This window comes from Nicotiana tabacum, chromosome 22 (assembly GCF_000715075.1).
Source record: "Nicotiana tabacum cultivar K326 chromosome 22, ASM71507v2, whole genome shotgun sequence".
NCBI classification, from domain to species: Eukaryota; Viridiplantae; Streptophyta; class Magnoliopsida; order Solanales; family Solanaceae; genus Nicotiana; species Nicotiana tabacum.
This window is the reverse complement of record NC_134101.1, coordinates 39,603,175-39,622,680: the sequence shown is the minus strand read 5'-3', so window position 1 is coordinate 39,622,680 and position 19,506 is coordinate 39,603,175. Positions and strand designations below refer to the sequence as shown.

Here is a 19,506-nt window from a genome sequence, read left to right as displayed (position 1 = left end):
GAAAATCGCCCACTGGCTTGCGCTGCTGGTGAACGGCTAAACACCCGCCATGTGCTTCTCTCGTTCGGGTGCGAAAACGCAGCTTCAATTTCTCTTTAAAATGATTCCAATCAAAAAATTGCTTGTGTCGAAATAACCAATCAAATCAAGCAACAGCTTCGCCATCAAGGTAGTGGTAAGGAAGAGGTAACCAGTCCTTTTCGGAGAAGCCAAGGTATGTGAAGTACAACTCTGCCCGAAAAATCCAACCCTCTGGGTTTCCACCGCTGAATCGATCTAATACAACCATTATTGTTGGATTACGAACGATGAAAGAACCAATGTAATGATATCAAATCTAATGTAACAAAAACCCAAATTCTCAAATGTACTACTAAGACTGAAGTGCGATTACAACTCAAATACCAGAATGACAATAGGAATTGCACGAAGTAACTAGGGATAGATAGAAGAAGGGAGATGAGAAGCTTAGACTCAGAGCAAGGAGATGAGAGGAACAAACATTCTTTTCTTCCACAATAGGCATAACCCCCAAATCACAGACCACTACGCCTTTATCATAACCGTTCTTACGCTCACAACTCAACCTGGGTCCCAAATTAATCTGGCCCAATTGCTTATTCTCAGCCCAATAGCTACATTTGTGACATTGGGCTGGGGATGATTCATAACAGGTAAGAGTTATGTTAATATATTCTGTTTGTTACAGAAGTTGAAGTTCGAATTTTTGCATCGGTGCACCAAACATAAACTTAATAAGGAGATGAAAAATGCTCAAGAAGTTGAAGTAGTAAGGGTCAGGGAACACAAGTTAATCCAATTGAAAGAGGAGGAAGGGAGAAATTGCATATCATCCAAGTATGATTGCAGGTGGAGGATAGTCACATATTAATATACTGTGTAATTCAGTAGAGCTAATATCTAAAGAAATCTGTAACTAAAATGAGCTAAGCGCACTAACAGATCGCTCGAGGTCGTGTAAGTTGCAATTAAATTGGAAATTCTCCTAGCTATTTATGAAAAAGAATGACTCAAACCAAACCATGTACACCCCTAGGAGCAAGCACAGATCACGGCATCACGTCAGAGTTCAGGGAATAGAGTAAAAGAAACAGCTGGATATATCATCTATGGAATAGAGCACCAGAAAGTCATGATCTAATGCCATTTGATAGATATGCACTCTTTCACAACCATTTCAAAGCACATATTATCTAATTAAACAAAATTTCATTAGCCATCCTACTCATTACCATATGACTGTGTGATGACTGACAAAACTTTGTTTCTGCATCTTGGCTTTCCTTTTGTATTTATCCCTTTTGATTTAGGACCCAATTCCACTCTTATATTTTAGAGCTGAATTCCAGTTTTGCTTCGAGAAAACATCTTCCCAAAACCATTTTTACTTTTGGAGGTGATCACCTGAGTAGCTGATGAAGTAGATGATGACGAGGAAGAAGATGACGATTCTCCTTCATTTCCATTCATAGAATTACTAGAATTGCCAATCTTTGAAGTATCTGGATTCTGTCTTTGGGTAAATGTCTCATTTACATGCAACTTCCATTCCTCTCCACTAGCTCTAGCCACAACTGGTCCTCCCCGAGAAAATCCAGGAAGATTTGCAGTGTCTATCAAGAAATCTTCTAAAGTAGCTAATGATTGAAGCTGTTTGCCAAGAGATGCAATTGTTTTCTGGCATTCTGCAAGCTTGTCAGCAGCTACAGCTAAATCTTCCTGCTTATAGAAAAGTTCAGAATTGATCAGTTATTTCCTCTTTCTTCTCTCTTCACATGCACAAGAAAAGTTTCAAGACTTTCCAATAACAGAAAACGAATTCATTGAGATAAACCTTACCTGCTTTATTTTCGATTCACCATTTGAACTAGAAGCTTTCTGAAGTTCAGCTTCCTGAGATTTTCTTCTTAGTTCAATTTCCAATTCGTGGCACTTAGTTTCCATATCAGATGACAAGGATCGTTCTCTTTCAACTTCTTTCTTTAAAGAATCAATGTTTGTTGACATAGTCCGTGCTTCTACTTCCATGCCAAAGAGTTGAACCTCTAGCAACTCTTTCGACTCATTCACTACATCTAGCTCCTTCTGCAGCTCTTCTATCTTGATTTGAGCTTCCTTAAGCTGCAAGTCGGACACCTTAAGAGCAGATGACAAGGATCGTTCTCTTTCAACTTCTGTCTTTAAAGAATCAATATTTGTTGACATAGTCCGTGCTTCTACTTCCATGCCAAAGAGTTGAACCTCAAGCAACGCTTTTGACTCATTCACTACATCTAGCTCCTTCTGCAGCTCTTCTATCTTGATTTGAGCTTCCTTAAGCTGCAAGTCGGACACCTTAAGGGCATCTTCGCTCTCACATAAAGCATTCTCCAGTTCAGCTTTCTCTGCTTCAATCTTCTCCAGCTTTTGTTCTAATTCGGCTACCCTTTGTGAAATGGCCTCACATTCTGCTTCCAGGGGATTCTCTTCAATTGGGGAGTCATGGGCAACAGCATCGCATGTAAGTGAAGAGGCTTTATTCACAGTTTCAGATACTGCAGCGAGTCTCTCCATCTCCAAAAAATCATCCATCATGTCAATTTCCATAGAATGGGCAACAAGAGTTTTAGGCATGGCTTTATCATTCTTAAATTGATTGAGCTCAGCAATTAGTGCTGATGCCCATGAATCAGAGCAACTTTGTTCCCATTCACTTGTTTCCAGTTTGTGCATCATGTGGCTATCAAAGGATCTTTGGTCACTGAGTAGGGATGATTTGCGAGCCAAGGCTTGTAATCTTCGACACTCGGTTTCAAGCTTGGTCACCTTCTTTATGCCCTCTAGCTGCTGCTTGCTAGCAGTTTCAGCTGCTTGGGTGCTCAAGTCACGCTCTATGGTCGTAATTTGCAACTCCTCTGAACGAGAACAAAGGTCGAGTTTAAGAGCTGTGTTCTCCTTCTCTAGACACTCAAGCCTGACAAGAACATCCGGATCAGTAGAAACAGGAGAACCAGTTCCACTAGCCTCAGCTTGTGTCTGAAGCTCAAGTAGCTGATTTTCAAGTGCAGCTTTCACAGAGTCCCATTCTTTTTTCTTCTCTTCCACAGCATCCTGAATTCTTTGCTCTTGCTCATCTCTCGCTTGTCTCAGCTGCCTGACACATTCCTTGAGAGCACCATTAAGATGGTTGACGCGAACATCCAAAGTCAAGTTCTGCTGCACAGCTGCCTCGAGTTGCTGCTTTAGAACTGCAACCTCATTTTCTGCCTTTTCCCAACCTACCAAATATTACAAAAAGAACATGGAACTAATCAAGAGACAAAAATACACGATTGATTGGAAAGTAAAGAAAGACGCTCAAGTTCCAGAAAAGTATTTCCACATGTGATTCATGCACAGCAAAAGCACTGGAAATAGTCTAGACACTTTCTAAGATCGCATTCAGAACTGTGGAAGAAAGGGCATGGTGGAAGATACCTGCAACAGCTTCTTCTGCTACTTTAACATGCTGCTTAACTAAGTCTTCTTTGGCACTAACATTGACTATAGCAGCTGATAACTTTTCTATCAACTTCCTAGGACTTTCCTTTGCTTCATGATCAATAGTTGCAGCTTTTGAGGTTACTTCCGGTGACTGGTTGTCATGATCTGGAGTTTCTTTTAATGCATCCTGCTTCAAGTAACAGAGATTTGCAAGTGTTGAAGTGAGAAAATTCAAGTCAACAAGAAGCACACAGGAAACAGCCAGGAAGAAGAGGCAAGCAGAAAACAAAACAGGAGTAAAGGCGCCAGGAGCGTGGCATAAATTATGATAACAAGTGAACGGCGGCAATATCAGGAAGAAAATTACTTGAGTCATACTTTTGCTTTCAAAGACTTACAGGTAACATGATTAACATTGGGTTGATTGGCTTTGACATTTCTAACTTTTGCCTACTCTATGCTTATGCACACGCATTTATAATCATTTGCCCCTTTTTGGAGTCCTTCTGTTTTTGCAATAGAATTGCTTTTGAATTAGAATTACTTGTCAAAAGCAGAAACATTCACTGCTAATGTTTCAAGACTATAGTCCTTGAATCTAAGTACACAGCATCGGTCATTTATGAAACCCTCAGGCGCTTTCTCTGTACACCATCTCCTTCCAGCACTGAATAGCTTCTAACTTGTGCATTGATCTCTAGACTAGGAGTGTGGCGCACAACGGCATCAAATTTGGGATGTGTCCATCATTATTATACTTAGCTAAAAATGCAAATTGCAAATTAAGCGAATTGCCAATCATTATTCTTTTCTCTAGATAGATACTCTTCACAGATGATGAAAGATGTTTGGCTGCTTAACTATATGTGGGACTGACATAATCAGCTCCATGCTGAAGTCTTTCGCACCTATATTGGATCTGATGCATGGCTTCAGAACTGGAATCTTTGAATACAGGTCTTGAGTTGATAAAAACTTAAAATTTACACAAGTGCATAAATTTAATACATAGTATATAACTTTAACACTTTTTAACTATGAAAATTTGAGCAGCATATTTCGCTCTAGCATTATCAGTTCGAAATCATTCATATAAAGCTTTAAGCATGTGGCTGTGAGAAATCAGCAATGTATTTTATCAAGTGTGTGACGTATCAGCACAACTAATTATAGGATTATCAAGACAACCTATGAACAAAGAATCTCTTTCTTTTTGGCTTGTACCTGCTCATCAGAGTGTCTCTCTGAATGTGAAGACAATGAACCACAACTCTCAGTTTCCCCAAGGCTCTTCTCAGTAGGTCTCCTTTTCCACAACCAGTTCCTCTTCTCCATCTCAAACAACCAAGTAAATCTCCTACAACCTCATCCCTCAATGCCCACCTGCATATAATTGACACCACTATTCAATAACTGATTAAATGACCAAATTAAAAACTTTTCTGGTAAGTGGTCCAGATAACAACTGAGAAGCGAGAGGAAGCAAAATACTTTTCATTTATATCCCTTCCTAGACGAAAAAAATATACATGTATGTATGCCTATAGTCATTCAACAAACAAATGATAACTTGGCTTCGCGTTCTTTCAGCTTTCCTTCGAATCCACTCCACTAACGAATATGTATCTTGGACTCAAATAGAACTGAAACCAAACATACCAAAAAGATAAACATCTCAACAAAGCAAAAGACCCCATTACTCAAATTATACAATAAACAACACTCATCCAAAAGAATCCACTAAATCTCCAAAATGACAAAACACATCTACAGTTCTGCTAACGGGTTCGAAGAATCTTGGCTCAGAGAGCCTCAGACCATATATTTGTGTTAAAAGATCCACTCAATATGTATAAATAATTTATTCCGAACAAAGCATTCAATAACCATAAACTAAAAATCCTAGCTCCACATATATTATTAAATATAAGGACAGAAACATGAACGAATGACTAAAATGAGAATTCTCGAGCAACAGAACCAATGAAATTAGATCCAGGTTTGGTCATACGAATAACTAAAAAAAGAAACAAAGAAGAATAACAGCACACCTGAGTGTAGACCAAGAAAATCAAATGGGAAGTTGGAAGTTGGAACCAATACTATTAACTACTGTATATGAAAGAAGAAGAGTTTGGCGTTAGTGGGTGTTGAGATAACAGAACTGCAGAACCAATTAAAAGACCAACTCAGTCAAAGATCTGTGGAATGTCAGTTAAAGTGTTTAGGTAACAATTACTCCAACGACAGAGGAAGGAACGCTCTATGCATTAAAGAAAAAGGGATTATTTTATTCTTTTCGGACAGTTTTTAATGGGTTTTCCTCTGGGTTTGAAGCTAATATTTTCGAATACCGAAAAGGACCCAAGAGCGCATGTGATGCAGAATGGAAACACCGCAGAGTCTACACTTTTTTCATGACACCCTTTTTAAGCTTTCTTTTTTTGTTTGTTTAGGATTTGTTTATTTTGAAATTAATCTGAGATTCATTCCCGCCCTTTATAGACGAAGTGGTGTACTGTAGAAGGGAGTATTTTTAATATTCAGTTAAGAAGGGAGAGTAATAATTTGATGCACAGAAAAACTGACAGAGGTCTGTGCCTGAACTTCTACGCTTCCTCTGTATGCTTTTTTTCGTCTTCTCTTGGTTCCTTCAATAACAAGATCTGCTTTAGAAATTTGGAGTACCATTTTGCAAAGGCCAAATAATGGTTTATTTCTTTTCTCTTTGCTTGTTTCTCCACAGAGGCAAGTTTGCGTCAGGCCCTTACGAGCGAAGGCATTAAAAATTACCTCTTCTGGGCAAATGAATTGCCCAATTGGAAATAGTCATAATAGTCCTTTCTTTAGACAAGGCAGAGGATGGGCAAAGAAGGGGAAAATGGAAAGAAGGTAAGAGGAAAAAGCACTAAATGTACATTTTTTCTAAGTATTGAGCAACTAAAAAGTTGGAGAACATTTTCTCTAACATATCCTCATTACTGATATTTTTTTTAACATAATTTCAACTAAAAAGGTTGTAAAACAGTGAGGAGAGAAATTATTCTCCAGAATAACAAACGAATTCCGTGCAAGGATAAATCAACCTTAGTTAAGTCATTACAAGGAGATGATGATCAGAAAAATCTCAATTTTATAAAGCAAATAAATAAATAAAATACTTAGCAAAATTCAAGGATAGAATGACAGGTGTCATAACCAGAAAATTTCTAATTTAAAAAGCAAAATAAATAAATAAAATATTAAGAAAAATTAATAAATAAAAAATTGCATGGAACAAAACACTTACCATAAATAACAAATTAAAAGGGGATAGTATAAGTAATACAATATTTTTTTCAGTAGTGTAAAGAAAAAATAATTAATAAATATCTATTTTTATAACAATATTTGTAACCTAAGATCCAATTGAAAGCTCTAAGTTTTCTAAGTTTTCATCAAATAAGTAATACAATATTTTTTTAATTAATGTAAAGAAAAAATCTTAGGAGATAATCAATTAAAAAGATAGCCAAAATCTAGGATGAAAAACAAGTTATTGCATATGTATCGGTTACCAAAATTTTAAGAGACATAATTAATTTTTGGCTTTTCTTGCATTAAAATGCATGAGATTTGTTTTTCGAAGAGCTTCCGAATTCTGGACTCTTGGAGCATTGTATTGAGCAATGCCAAGTGGCTTATTATTAGGCTGACACATGACTTAATATGGATGCGTTTTGAATTAATTTTAAAAAAATAAAATAAAATAAATAATATTATTAATAAATTTACACAATTAAAAATTGAGTCAATAGAATAAAATTTAAAGTAATTTTTTTAAAGAGTAACAAAATATATATATTCTATATTATATTAAAAAGAGAGTAACGAAAAAAATTATTAAAGAAAATAATACACTAATACAAATTTATATTAAGAATATAATAATACTAAACGTTGGATTATAGAATAAAAATTACATAATCTATCTATATATAATAGGAGAGGCAAAACAAGGAGATGAGATCAGAAAAATCTTAATTTTATAAAGCAAATAAATAAATAAAATACTTAGCAAAATTCAAGGATAGGATGACAAGTGTCATAACCAGAAAATTTCTAATTTTAAAAAGCAAAATAAATAAATAAATTATTAAAAAATTAATAAATAAAAAATTGCATGGAACAAAACACTTAGCATAATTAACAAATTAAAAAGGGATAGGATAAGTAATACAATATTTTTTTCAGTAGTGTAAAGAAAAAATAATTAATAAATATCTATTTTTATAACAATATTTGTAACCTAAGATCCAATTGAAAGCTATAAGTTTTCATCAAATAAGTAATACAATATTTTTTTAATTAATGTAAAGAAAAAATCTTAGGAGATAATCAATTAAAAAGATAGACAACACCTTTGGTGAAAAACAAGTTATTGCATATGTATCGGTTACCAAAATTTTAGGAGACATAATTAATTTTTGGCTTTTCTTGCATTAAAATGCATGAGATTTGTTTTTCGAAGAGCTTCCGAATTCTGGACTCTTGGAGCATTGTCTTGAGTAATGCCGGCTTATTATTAGGCTGACACATGGTTTAATGTGGATGCGTTTTGAATTAATTTTAAAAAAATAAAATAAAATAAAAAATATTATTAATAAATTTACACAATTAAAAATTGAGTCAATAGAATAAAATTTAAAAGTAATTTATTTAAAGAGTAACAAAAAATATATATATTCTATATTATATTAAAAAGAGAGTAGCGAAAAAAATTATTAAAGAAAATAATACACTAATATAAATTTATATTAAGAATATAATAATACTAAACGTTGGATTATAGAATAAAAATTACATAATAAAAAAGTTATTCGATAACTATATTAGTCATCTTTTTAATTTAATAAATATTTTATTATTGGATATATTATATCGATAAATGAAATGACAATCTAATAGGTTCAAACAATCTTGATCAGAATTTAATTTAATTAAAAAAATAATATTAATTGCGCATCGCGCAAGTACCACTGTACAGGATAGGAGACTCACGCTAATGATGTGTTATAAATAAACGGAATACAAGAGATATAGGGACTAAAATACCGAGAAAGAGGTATGAAGATTAGTGTTAAATAATCGTGTGGTGGCAGATGGAAACATTTCGTACTCACGATTTCCTCCCACAAGTTGTGGTTCACAACTCCGGATATTCCTTGGTCTTTCCACGTCTAATTATGTACATTTGTAAGACCACAGATGAGACTCGCACAAGTTAAATCCCACAACACACCTGTCCTCTTTTCTTGTTCGATTCTAGTTCTAGTTAGTGGTGAAAATTTTGCCACATTGTTCTTGACTGCATGGGGACAGTAAATTTTATCTCAAGCGCGAACATTCTTAAATATAAATATTTCGTATGTTTATAAAATACAAAGGTGGCTTTGTGTATAAGTGAAATTTTTTGAAGACACGTGGTTGTATGGGCAAAAAACTTCTTGATGAGGTCAATAGAGATAAAGTCTTTAAAAAATGTAACATGTCAACGATATGATATATTAACCTGATTCAAAAGGTTGAAGTCACGTGAAGAAGGCAGATCCTCATCAAGGCCGAGGTGGTCTGATAAAAGACGAGGATGAGGGCGAGCACCCGTCCTTTGCGCGCAGTAACAGCTAGTTCAAGAATTTAGATTCCCTAGAGAATATTCACTGAATATTCTCTTCTGTTGTATTATTTATGGTATTGTGGCCCATGTACTCTTATAAATAGGAAGAGATGTAGCTCTAGAAGGGTCATTGAACATTTTTATAAAGAATAACATTGATATTCTCTGTGAAGATTCTCTCTTTATTGAATACATACAAGCCATAACTTTACACTCCCTTTCTTTGATCATTCTCTCCCGATCCAAGAAGAATCAAAATATTCAACTGCTTATCACCATCTATCATTGTCATAAAGCTTAGTGAAAAACTTCACCCTTGTCGGGTGAACCTTGTCTCATTTATTACTTAAAAGACATTTATTATCATTCATTGCTATCTTTCTTTCCGAATAGTCATCATTACGTCTCCATCTTATATTATACTAACCCCTTCTCTTTATCATTGTAGGTTTGCCTAAGACCACCGTACTTAGACCTTCAGAAGGGGACGAATATGTGCCCCCACCCTTTGATCACTCTATTGCTGCCACGAAGGGAAAGAAGAAGAGAAAAAGAAAACCCTCGGGCTCCCCGAGCTCCGAGGCGAAGAAATCGAAGAAGTGAGTGCTCCGCAAGCCCATGAGGGGCTCCAGTTCCCATGTGCTTGCCTTTGACTCCATCCTTAGCTTAGGGATGAGCCAGAGGATGAGTCTGTCTCCGTAACTCACGGGACGACCACATATCCCGGGGATTTAGGAGGTATCCGAGGGGGAGAGTCGTGAGACCGACCCCCTCCACCTCAGAAAGCCAACGCGGATCCCCGGGGTGAAACTTCCCAGGATGTCGGTTCTGCACTGAAGGAAGTGCCCGGCGTGATTGAGATCTCAGGGACGCCCTCTTATACCGAGTTTATGCTCGTAGAAGCCCATGCGAGGAAGGAGAAATCTAACGAAGGGGCTTATGGCGTAGACGATCCCCTTCGTTCCTTTTTTGACGGCGTGGACTCGTCCGTCTTGGAAGACTTTTTCGGGTTGGGCGACCTGGAATTGTCCAGAAAGGATCCGTCTTCACAAGTCGGAGAAACTCAAGCCCAAATTTAGTCGACCAGTTCCCCGCTCCTAGTGCGGACCCCGATCGTAAGAGGTCAATAATCATCATTGTCCCGGAGGATGACCGTGTTATTTCTGCTCTTGTGGGAGTAGCGAGCCACCTTCGATGCCAAGTGACCGAAGAAGATCATGCGAAAATGAATGAGGTGGACGTGTCGTGCATGTTCAACGAGGTGCAGCAGGCACTAAATCGGGTAAGACATCATTACGCTCTTTCGACCTTTGACTTAGTCCTTGATATTTCTCATATCTTCTTTCTTTTACCCTTTTGCAGGCCTCGGTACTCCATCATGATAGATTTCTTCGGTACTGGACTGAGGTTAACCAGCTCGAGGCTGAGGTCAAGGAGCTTGCCGAGAAAATAGGCATGTATAAGCTTCTCAGCGAGCAATACGAAGGGGTCGTCAAGAACCTCCAGGCCGAGCTAGATGCGGCTCAGAAGGAGCATGCCAACTTAGTGGAAAAGGTAAAGGTTTTCGAAGTTAGCAATGAAGACCTAGTCATGGCGACTAACGACCAAACCTCGCAGGTTCAGCAGAAGATTGACTGGATCGACCAACTCCGACTTGAAATGAATGAGGTCCAAGCCATGGCCGATGTTTGAAAATGCAAAATGGACTGGCTGACTTCGAAGAAGGAGACCGCCCGGGCACAGCTGGCATCGGTGGAGGTTCAACTCTGAGTGGAAAAACAGAAATTCGATGCTCGGGCTCGACAAAATGAGGACCTTCAAGCTCAATTGGGTTAGGCCATTGTCGAACAGGATGCCCTTGGCAAGGAGCTTGAAATGGCGAGGTCCAAGTCGAAAGCAAACTTGGCTGATGTTGAAGAGATGGTGGCCTAGTATAGGGCTGATGTTGAAGCAGTCGAGGCTCGCCTGAAGATTACTGCTGAGTACGTGAGGTGGCTATCCCGGAGGGAAACCCTTGAGGAGATCCATGCCCGAGGCTTCGACCTATCAGCTGAGCTTCGAAGAGGCGAAAAAGACTTGAGGTCGAGACCAAGAAGCTAGTTGAACCCGACGATGAAGAAGGCTCTGAGGGCTCCAGAAAACCTGAAGATGAAGAAGGCACTAACGACTCTGGTGACGAGTCGGGTCCTGGTGAAGATCAGGCGTAGATGCCTTAGGATTTTTTGTCTTTGTTTTTTTATCTTGTACATTTATTTTGTTGAGGCCATTTTCAGTGGCCTTTGTAAAGACATTCCGGAATGTATATAAAGTTTTTCCCTTTTGACAATTTTGAAGTCTATTATTTTTAGTATCCTAATTGCAAAGATTTCAAATGCCTTAGCACGGAATCAAACGTAGTAATAAGTCATTTTTTGAGGTGTGAACAAGACTCGTCCTTGGTACAAGTTTTGCTTGAAACGTATGCGGGCTCGGAATGACTGGAAGTTTTCCCCAAGATGCTCGTTTTAAGGTTTTTAGACTATATATTTGCCAAGGGTAACCTTTGAACAGGTTTGGAATTTTGTTGAAGGCCTTATGTTTTCATTACGGGTTCGGATATCTCCGAACCGTTTTAGAGTGGCCGTAGCCTTTTAGGTTTGGGCATTACCTAATAGGTTTTGTTCCTCCTGGTTTTGATAACCCGAGCTATTCGAATTTATCAAGGACGGCAGTCCCTGAGTGGGGTTAGCCCTTTGGGCTCGGACAGGGGTGGCCCTTGGGCTCGATAGTTCTCGGGTAGGAATAGCACTTGGGCTCGATACTTTTAAGAAGAAAAGAGTGTTTGTTAGCAAGGTAAAAAAACTTTCTTTCATTTCTATGTGTAAGGTACAACTCGTGTTGTGGCTTGGGTGACCTATGCCGGCACAATTTATTTGACCGTTTAGCCCTTACAATGAATCCTAACCACCGAGCCTAGACTGTTCGAGCACAAAGTTTCCTTCCTTACTAAAAATCATGACCCGAGGGTGATGGCCCCCAGTATTCGAGATCGGTCTTCAAGTGGACTCGGATATTGTTGATGCGACCATTGACTCCAATTTAAAACCGGTCTTCGACTCTAAGTTAGCATGATTTATTATTGCCTCATTAAGAACCTTGCTAGAAAACCCATTTGGGATAAAATCGGTTCAAGGGTAAAAGAGTGCAACACATGCTTTCAGGCCTAATCAGCTACATTCTCCTTTGGCTGTTGCCTGCAAGTGTTAGCCAAAATAAAATAAATAAAAGAAAATAAATTATGGCGTACTTTAGCAGTAGTATTATTTTAAGTGGGTGACATTCCAGTTGTTTGGTAGCTGTGTGTCGTTTCCCTCTTCGAGTTTGTAAGAACCTTTACTGGTAATCCCGATGACTCGATACGGATCTTCCTAGTTCGGTCCTAACTTCCCTTCATTCGGGTTCCGGGTGTTCTGTGTTACTCTTCTTAATACCAAGTCCCCTTGGGCTCGATAGTTCTCGGGTAGGAATAGCACTTGGGCTCGATACTTTTAAGAAGAAAAGAGTGTTTGTTAGCAAGGTAAAAAAACTTTCTTTCATTTCTATTGTAAGGTACAACTCGTGTTGTGGCTTGGGTGACCTATGCCGGCACAATTTATTTGACCGTTTAGCCCTTACAATGAATCCTAACCACCGAGCCTAGACTGTTCGAGCACAAAGTTTCCTTCCTTACTAAAAATCATGACCCGAGGGTGATGGCCCCCAGTATTCGAGATCGGTCTTCAAGTGGACTCGGATACTGTTGATGCGACCATTGACTCCAATTTAAAACCGGTCTTCGACTCTAAGTTAGCATGATTTATTATTGCCTCATTAAGAACCTTGCTAGAAAACCCATTTGGGATAAAATCGGTTCAAGGGTAAAAGAGTGCAACACATGCTTTCAGGCCTAATCAGCTACATTCTCCTTTGGCTGTTGCCTGCAAGTGTTAGCCAAAATAAAATAAATAAAAGAAAATAAATTATGGCGTACCTTAGCAGTAGTATTATTTTAAGTGGGTGACATTCCAGTTGTTTGGTAGCTGTGTATCGTTTCCCTCTTCGAGTTTGTAAGAACCTTTACTGGTAATCCCGATGACTCGATACGAATCTTCCTAGTTCGGTCCTAACTTCCCTTCGTTCGGGTTCCGGGTGTTCTGTGTTACTCTTCTTAATACCAAGTCCCCTTGGGCTCGATAGTTCTCGGGTAGGAATAGCACTTGGGCTCGATACTTTTAAGAAGAAAAGAGTGTTTGTTAGCAAGGTAAAAAAACTTTCTTTCATTTCTATGTGTAAGGTACAACTCGTGTTGTGGCTTGGGTGACCTATGCCGGCACAATTTATTTGACCGTTTAGCCCTTACAATGAATCCTAACCACCGAGCCTAGACTGTTCGAGCACAAAGTTTCCTTCCTTACTAAAAATCATGACCCGAGGGTGATGGCCCCCAGTATTCGAGATCGGTCTTCAAGTGGACTCGGATACTGTTGATGCGACCATTGACTCCAATTTAAAACCGGTCTTCGACTCTAAGTTAGCATGATTTATTATTGCCTCATTAAGAACCTTGCTAGAAAACCCATTTGGGATAAAATCGGTTCAAGGGTAAAAGAGTGCAACACATGCTTTCAGGCCTAATCAGCTACATTCTCCTTTGGCTGTTGCCTGCAAGTGTTAGCCAAAATAAAATAAATAAAAGAAAATAAATTATGGCGTACCTTAGCAGTAGTATTATTTTAAGTGGGTGACATTCCAGTTGTTTGGTAGCTGTGTGTCGTTTCCCTCTTCGAGTTTGTAAGAACCTTTACTGGTAATCCCGATGACTCGATACGGATCTTCCTAGTTCGGTCCTAACTTCCCTTCGTTCGGGTTCCGGGTGTTCTGTGTTACTCTTCTTAATACCAAGTCCCCGATGTTAAAGTTTCGGAGATTGGCTCTTCGGTTTTAATATCTTTTTATCCGCTATTTTTGGGCGGCCAGCCAGACTAGAGTGGCCTCATCGTTTGATTCTTCGGTTGAATATCGGAACCTGAGGCTCTATTCTCCCACCTCGGCCAGTATTAGTGCTTCGGCACCGTAGACCAACAAAAATGGGGTAGCCCCGGCACTGGATTTTGAGGTCATACGATATGCCCACAAGACTTCGAGCAGGATTTCCTTCCGCTTCCCTTTGGCATTGGTCAACCTTTTCTTCAGGTTTTGAAGGATTGTTTTGTTTGTCGACTTTGCCTGCATGTTCCCACTAGGGTGATAGGATATTGACAAGATCTTATTGATCTTATGGTCCTCGAAAAATTTGCTGAACTTGTTGTCAATGAACTGCTTCCCATTATAACATACTATCTCGGCCGGTATACCGAATCGACATATTATGTGGTCCCAAATGAAGTCGATTACTTCTTTTTATTGGAGCTTCTCGAACGCTTGAGCTTCAACCCATTTAGAGAAATAGTTAGCCATAAATAGTATAAATTGAGCCTTACCGGGTGCCCATGGTAGGGGACCGACGATGTCCATTCCTCATTTCATGAATGGCTATGGTGACAGGACCGAGTGTAGCAACTCCCCGGGTTGGTGGATCATTAGTGCGTGCCTCTGACAGCCGTTGTATTTTCGCACGAACTCCTTCGCATCTTTCTCCATGTCGATCCAGTAATACCCAGTTCTGATTATCTTATGAACCAATGATTCTGCCCCCGAATGATTCCCGCAGGTGCCTTTGTGAACTTCCCTCAAAACATATTTGGTGTCTCTCGGTCCCAAACATATGGCGAGTGGCCATCGAACGTTCTTCTGAACAGGGTATTATCTTCGGACAGGCTAAACCTGGTCGCCTTTGTGCGTAGAGCTTTTGATTTTTTTGGATGTGAAGGTAGCTTCCCGACCTTCAGGTAATCTATATACATGTTTCTCCAGTCCCAAGTTAAACTTGTCGAGTTTATCTCGGCATGGCCTTCTTCCACTACCGATTTCATGAGTTATACGACTATTCCCGAGCTGAATTCATCATCATCAACTAATGACCCCAAGTTAACCAGAGCATCGACTTCACTATTTTGATCCTAGGGCACGTGTTGTAGGGTACATTCCTTGAATCGATGCAGTGTTACCTGTAGTTTATCTAAGTATCTTCGCATTTGTTCTTCTTTCACTTTGAATGTTCCATTGACTTGATTTACCACGATGAAGGAATTGCATTTGGCTTCGATCACTTTGGCCCCCAGGCTTTTAGCCAATTCGAGACCTGTGATCATGACCTCATATTCGGCCTCATTGTTAGTCAATTTCACAGTTCTAATAGCTTCCCTAACTACGTTACTCGTGGGCGGCTTCAACACGATGTCGAGTCCAGACCCCTTTGTGTTCGAGGCACCGTCCGTAAAGAGGGTCTAGATTCCCGATGAGGTCCCGGAGGTTAATAACAATTCCTTTTCGACTCCGGGTATTAAGGCCGGCGTGAAGTCGTCCGTAGAGTTTACCAAAATTTGAGTTTTGATGGTTGTTCGGGGTCGATATTCGATATCGTACCCACTAATTTCCACTGCCCATTTGGCCAATCATCCCGAGAGCTCGGGTTTGTGCATTATGTTCCTAAATGGGTAAGTATTTACGACACAAATGGGATGGCATTGAAAATACGACCTTAACTTCCTCGGGGCGCTTAGCAAAGCGAGCGACAATTTCTCCAAGTGAGGACTGATAAGTGAAAATTTTGACTACTTATTTGCGCCTTTTTGACTTTTGTTTTAGATAAAAAATGTTTAAATGTATTCCCGAAAACTGATAAAATATTCTTACTTGTAGAGTATTGGAAAATGAGCCATTACGATGAAATCAAACTCAAGAGGAGTGCTTTGGAACAAGGACAAAAATCAAGCACAAAAAGCTAAAGTGTGGACCGCAGAATTCTGTGTGCGGCCGCAAAACATGAAGAAGAATTAACAGAGCTGCAATGTAAGGTTCGGACCGCACAATAATTGTGCGGCCGCAGAAGTCAAGGTTCAGAGAGTTCCAACTCCAAGCCCATCAAGAACTGCGGACTGCACTATAATTGTGCAACCGCAAAAATCAAATGTGCGGCCGCACCCAGAATTGTGCGGTCCACAGAACTCAAGAGACGCGGCCGCAGTGCAGAATTGTGCGGCCGCAGATCCTACTCCTGTCAAGAGGTGAAGCAAAGTGCGGGCCGCACACAAAATTATGCGGCCGCAGAACCTCCGAAAGGGCAATTTTGTCCGAAAATTTTAGCTTTGTATAAATAGACTATTTTCACGAAATTAGGTCAAGTTTTGAATACCAGAAAGTCTGTAGCCGGTTTTCTTTACTCTTTTAGGCAACTTTAGTTTATATTGTTGATTTTACATTGAATTTGCATCTATTAATCATTCAAAATGAGTTTTATCATCTTTTCTTCTTTATTTTCTTCAATATCCACTATGAGTAGCAAATTTTTTAGTCAGGGTTGTGACCCAACCCTAGTGTGGGAACCTAATGGGTATTTGATTTATGGCTTGTTTACGGTTGGAGATGTATTATTTAGCCTAGTTCTTGCTATAATTGTGAAATTAATGGTTGCAAACATTGGTTCAAGCCTGTTTGACTTGGTCTCTACTTGAAAAAGAGAGACTTAGTCTAGGAAAACTCGGCTAACAAGAGTTTGGGATGAAATCAAGAGATTGATAGTCCCAATTAAAGGGTTGAACCTAGAGATAGTAAAACCCAACTTGAGCAATTTGTCAATTGTTTAGTTCAATACCCATTTGGACTTGAGAAAGCTAAATTGGACAAAACCACTCTCTTACCGAGAGGTATTGAGTGGGTATTTGAGTGTTGATTTCTATAATACACCCAACCAACAAAACTTGCTCTAAAGCCCACAACCCGTTAGGAAAATACCTAGGTGGAAGTCACAGCCCTAGACCTTTTACATATTTGAAAAACAACAAAAAAAAACATTCTTCTCTAGTTTCATATTTTTCAATTGCAATCCTTAGTATAATTTTAGAAGTAAAATCAAAACAACGTTTGTGGAAGTGCAACTTAGACAATCTACGTGCTTAGACCAAATACATACCACTAATCCCATTTACGCTCCCTGTGAATTCGATCCCGACTCATAGTTAGGTATTATTATTGCAATCGACCGCTTCACAACCCCAAATTTGAGGTGTGACTTGGGCGTGATCAATTTTTGGCGCCATTGCCGGGGAGCATAAAAATAGATTTAGCTATATATTTGGTTTTGTGTGTGAATTGTCTTCTTTTCCTTCTGTGTTACTAATCTGTTTGGTGAAACAATAGCTCTCAACAATAATGATCCTCTCGGAAACATGCCTTTGGAGGATGTGGACGTGGAAGATGACCAAGTTGAAGAGGTTCCTCTTGAACCTCAAGAAAATAGACGAGGCCGGCCGCTTCAAGACAATGTTCCCGTTCCACCCCTACCTCCACCAAGAGAGGCTCCACACTGGGTGTTGCCGAATGAAGGGTATGCAAGTGCCATAGTCGCATCCCACATTAGGGGGGGCTAACTTTCAAATCACAAATGTTATTCTCACATTGCTAGAGCAACGACAATTCTTCATCGGGGCTCCGAATCAAAATGCGTACAAACACTTGAAAGGATTTGTGGACACTTGCTGGGGGAGTAAACAGATAAACGTATCCGGGGATACTTTAAGGTTGAGGCTATTTCCTTTCTCTCTATGGGGGGAAAGCTTTGGATTGGTTAGAAAGGTTGCCAAACTATTCCATCCATACATGGAATAAATTGGTGGAGAAATTTATTTCCAAGTTCTTTTCTCCCGGGCATATGGCTACTCTTAGAGATGAGATTCTAGCATTGAACCCAAATAGCCTTTGCATGAGATATGGGAGAGGTACCGAACTATGGTGAAAGAGTGCCCGAACAATGACATGACGGAGGCTATGATTCAATAAACTTTCTATAGGGGGATCAATACTACCAATCAATGCGTGGTCAACCAACTTGCCAGTGAAAATTTCATGACAACACCATATGCCTAAGGTTGTAAGATCTTAGATGAAATGGCGGATACTTCATCGACATGGCAAAGTAGAAAAAATGTTCCTCAAGGTGATCCAAATGTGATTCACCTACATAAAGAATTGTATGATCATGGGCAAACAATTGCCGAGTTAACCACTACAATGAATCAATTAGCCAATGCTCAACTTCAACAAGTTCAAGGTCCTAAGCAAGTAAATACAATGGAGGGTGTCAATATGATAGTAAACAAGAGAAGGCAAAAGGGTCAATAATTGCAAAACTGTGCGGAACAATATGTGCAAGAAGATAGTGAGTTTGACTAAGATGAATTTTACAATGAACAAAAGGAGGAAGTACAATATGTGAACAACTTCCAAGGGCAAATAAACAACTCTCAAAACTTCCAAAGGCAAAGAAACAACTCTCAAGGCCCAAATCAACAACAATGGCGATCTCAAGGTAATCAAGGGAATTGGACTCAAACAACCAAGGCAATTGGAACAATCAAAATAATCAAGGAAATTGAAATGGTCAAAACAACCAAAGAAATTGGGGTGGCAATAGTCAAGGATATTAGGGAGGCAACAACCAAGGGGGATGGAACAATAACCAAGGGAATCGGGGGTCGGGCTTTCAAAGGCCCCCGATGTATCAACAACCAAGCAACCCGCCTCCCTATCATTCCAATGGTCTAAGCTCTTCCAATAGTGAGATGGGGAGAATTGAGAACATGTTCAAACAAATGATGGAGAAGAATGCCGACTCTGATGCTCAACTAGCCTCTCACAACACTTCAATTCACAATTTGGAAGTTCAATTGGGGCAAATCTCGCAAGCTTTGAACACTCATCCTAAGGGGGCACTACCAAGTGACACGGTGGTGAACCCAAAGGGTGGGAACAACACGGGACATGCCATGGCCGTGACTACAAGGAGTGGAAAAGGTGGGGATGCAACCACCTCAAGTCAAAGAACAATTGTGGATGATGAACAAGTGATTCAAGAAGATGAGATTCCAAACAATTTGGTGCAAGTCAATGATGAAGTAAGAATTGATATTGATGACAATGTGGAGGAGACTCAAGAGGAAGTGGACCCCTCTAGGGAGCACATTGTAGACATACCGAAACCGGTAGTGACAAAGGCTAAGGCACCAATGCCAAGGCCTCCTCCTCCATACCCTCAAAGGCTTGCCAAGCAAAATGGCGATAACCAATTCAAAAGTTTCATTGACATGATGAAAAGCCTATCTATTAATGTGCCATTGGTTGAGGCTTTGGAGAAAATTCCCGGTTATGCAAAGTTCATGAAGTATTTGGTGACAAAGAAGAGGTCGATAAAT

The 19,506-nt window shown here is 39.4% G+C and overlaps 1 protein-coding gene across 8 annotated transcripts; it reads right to left on the bottom strand.

Moving 5' to 3' along the window:
- Nucleotides 1-1,098: 1,098 nt before the first annotated feature.
- Nucleotides 1,099-6,440, bottom strand: LOC107805099 (filament-like plant protein). Of its 8 annotated transcripts, none has more exons than XM_075244352.1 (5): nt 6,085-6,440; nt 4,708-4,866; nt 3,478-3,670; nt 1,861-3,278; nt 1,099-1,740 (listed from the first exon to the last, which is right to left on the bottom strand). In XM_075244352.1, the coding sequence occupies exons 2-5, from the start codon at nt 4,816-4,818 to the stop codon at nt 1,354-1,356; spliced, it is 2,109 nt and encodes a 702-aa protein (XP_075100453.1). In that variant the 5' UTR covers nt 4,819-4,866; nt 6,085-6,440; the 3' UTR covers nt 1,099-1,353. The 8 variants fall into 8 exon arrangements, with proteins under 8 accessions (XP_075100453.1, XP_075100454.1, XP_075100452.1 ...); XM_075244353.1 differs by having other exon boundaries at nt 6,172-6,425; XM_075244351.1 differs by having other exon boundaries at nt 6,073-6,292.
- Between the last annotated feature and the right edge of the window lie 13,066 nt (nt 6,441-19,506).

Coding starts and splice junctions, on each gene's coding strand:
- LOC107805099 (XM_016629081.2), bottom strand. CDS start 4,818: ATGGAGAAGAGGAACTGGTTGTGGAAAAGGAGACCTACTGAGAAGAGC. Junction 3,674..4,707: donor AGAGACACTCTGATGAGCAG/GTACAAGCCAAA, acceptor TGTTACTTGAAG/CAGGATGCATTAAAAGAAAC. Junction 3,279..3,477: donor AGCAGAAGAAGCTGTTGCAG/GTATCTTCCACC, acceptor AATATTTGGTAG/GTTGGGAAAAGGCAGAAAAT.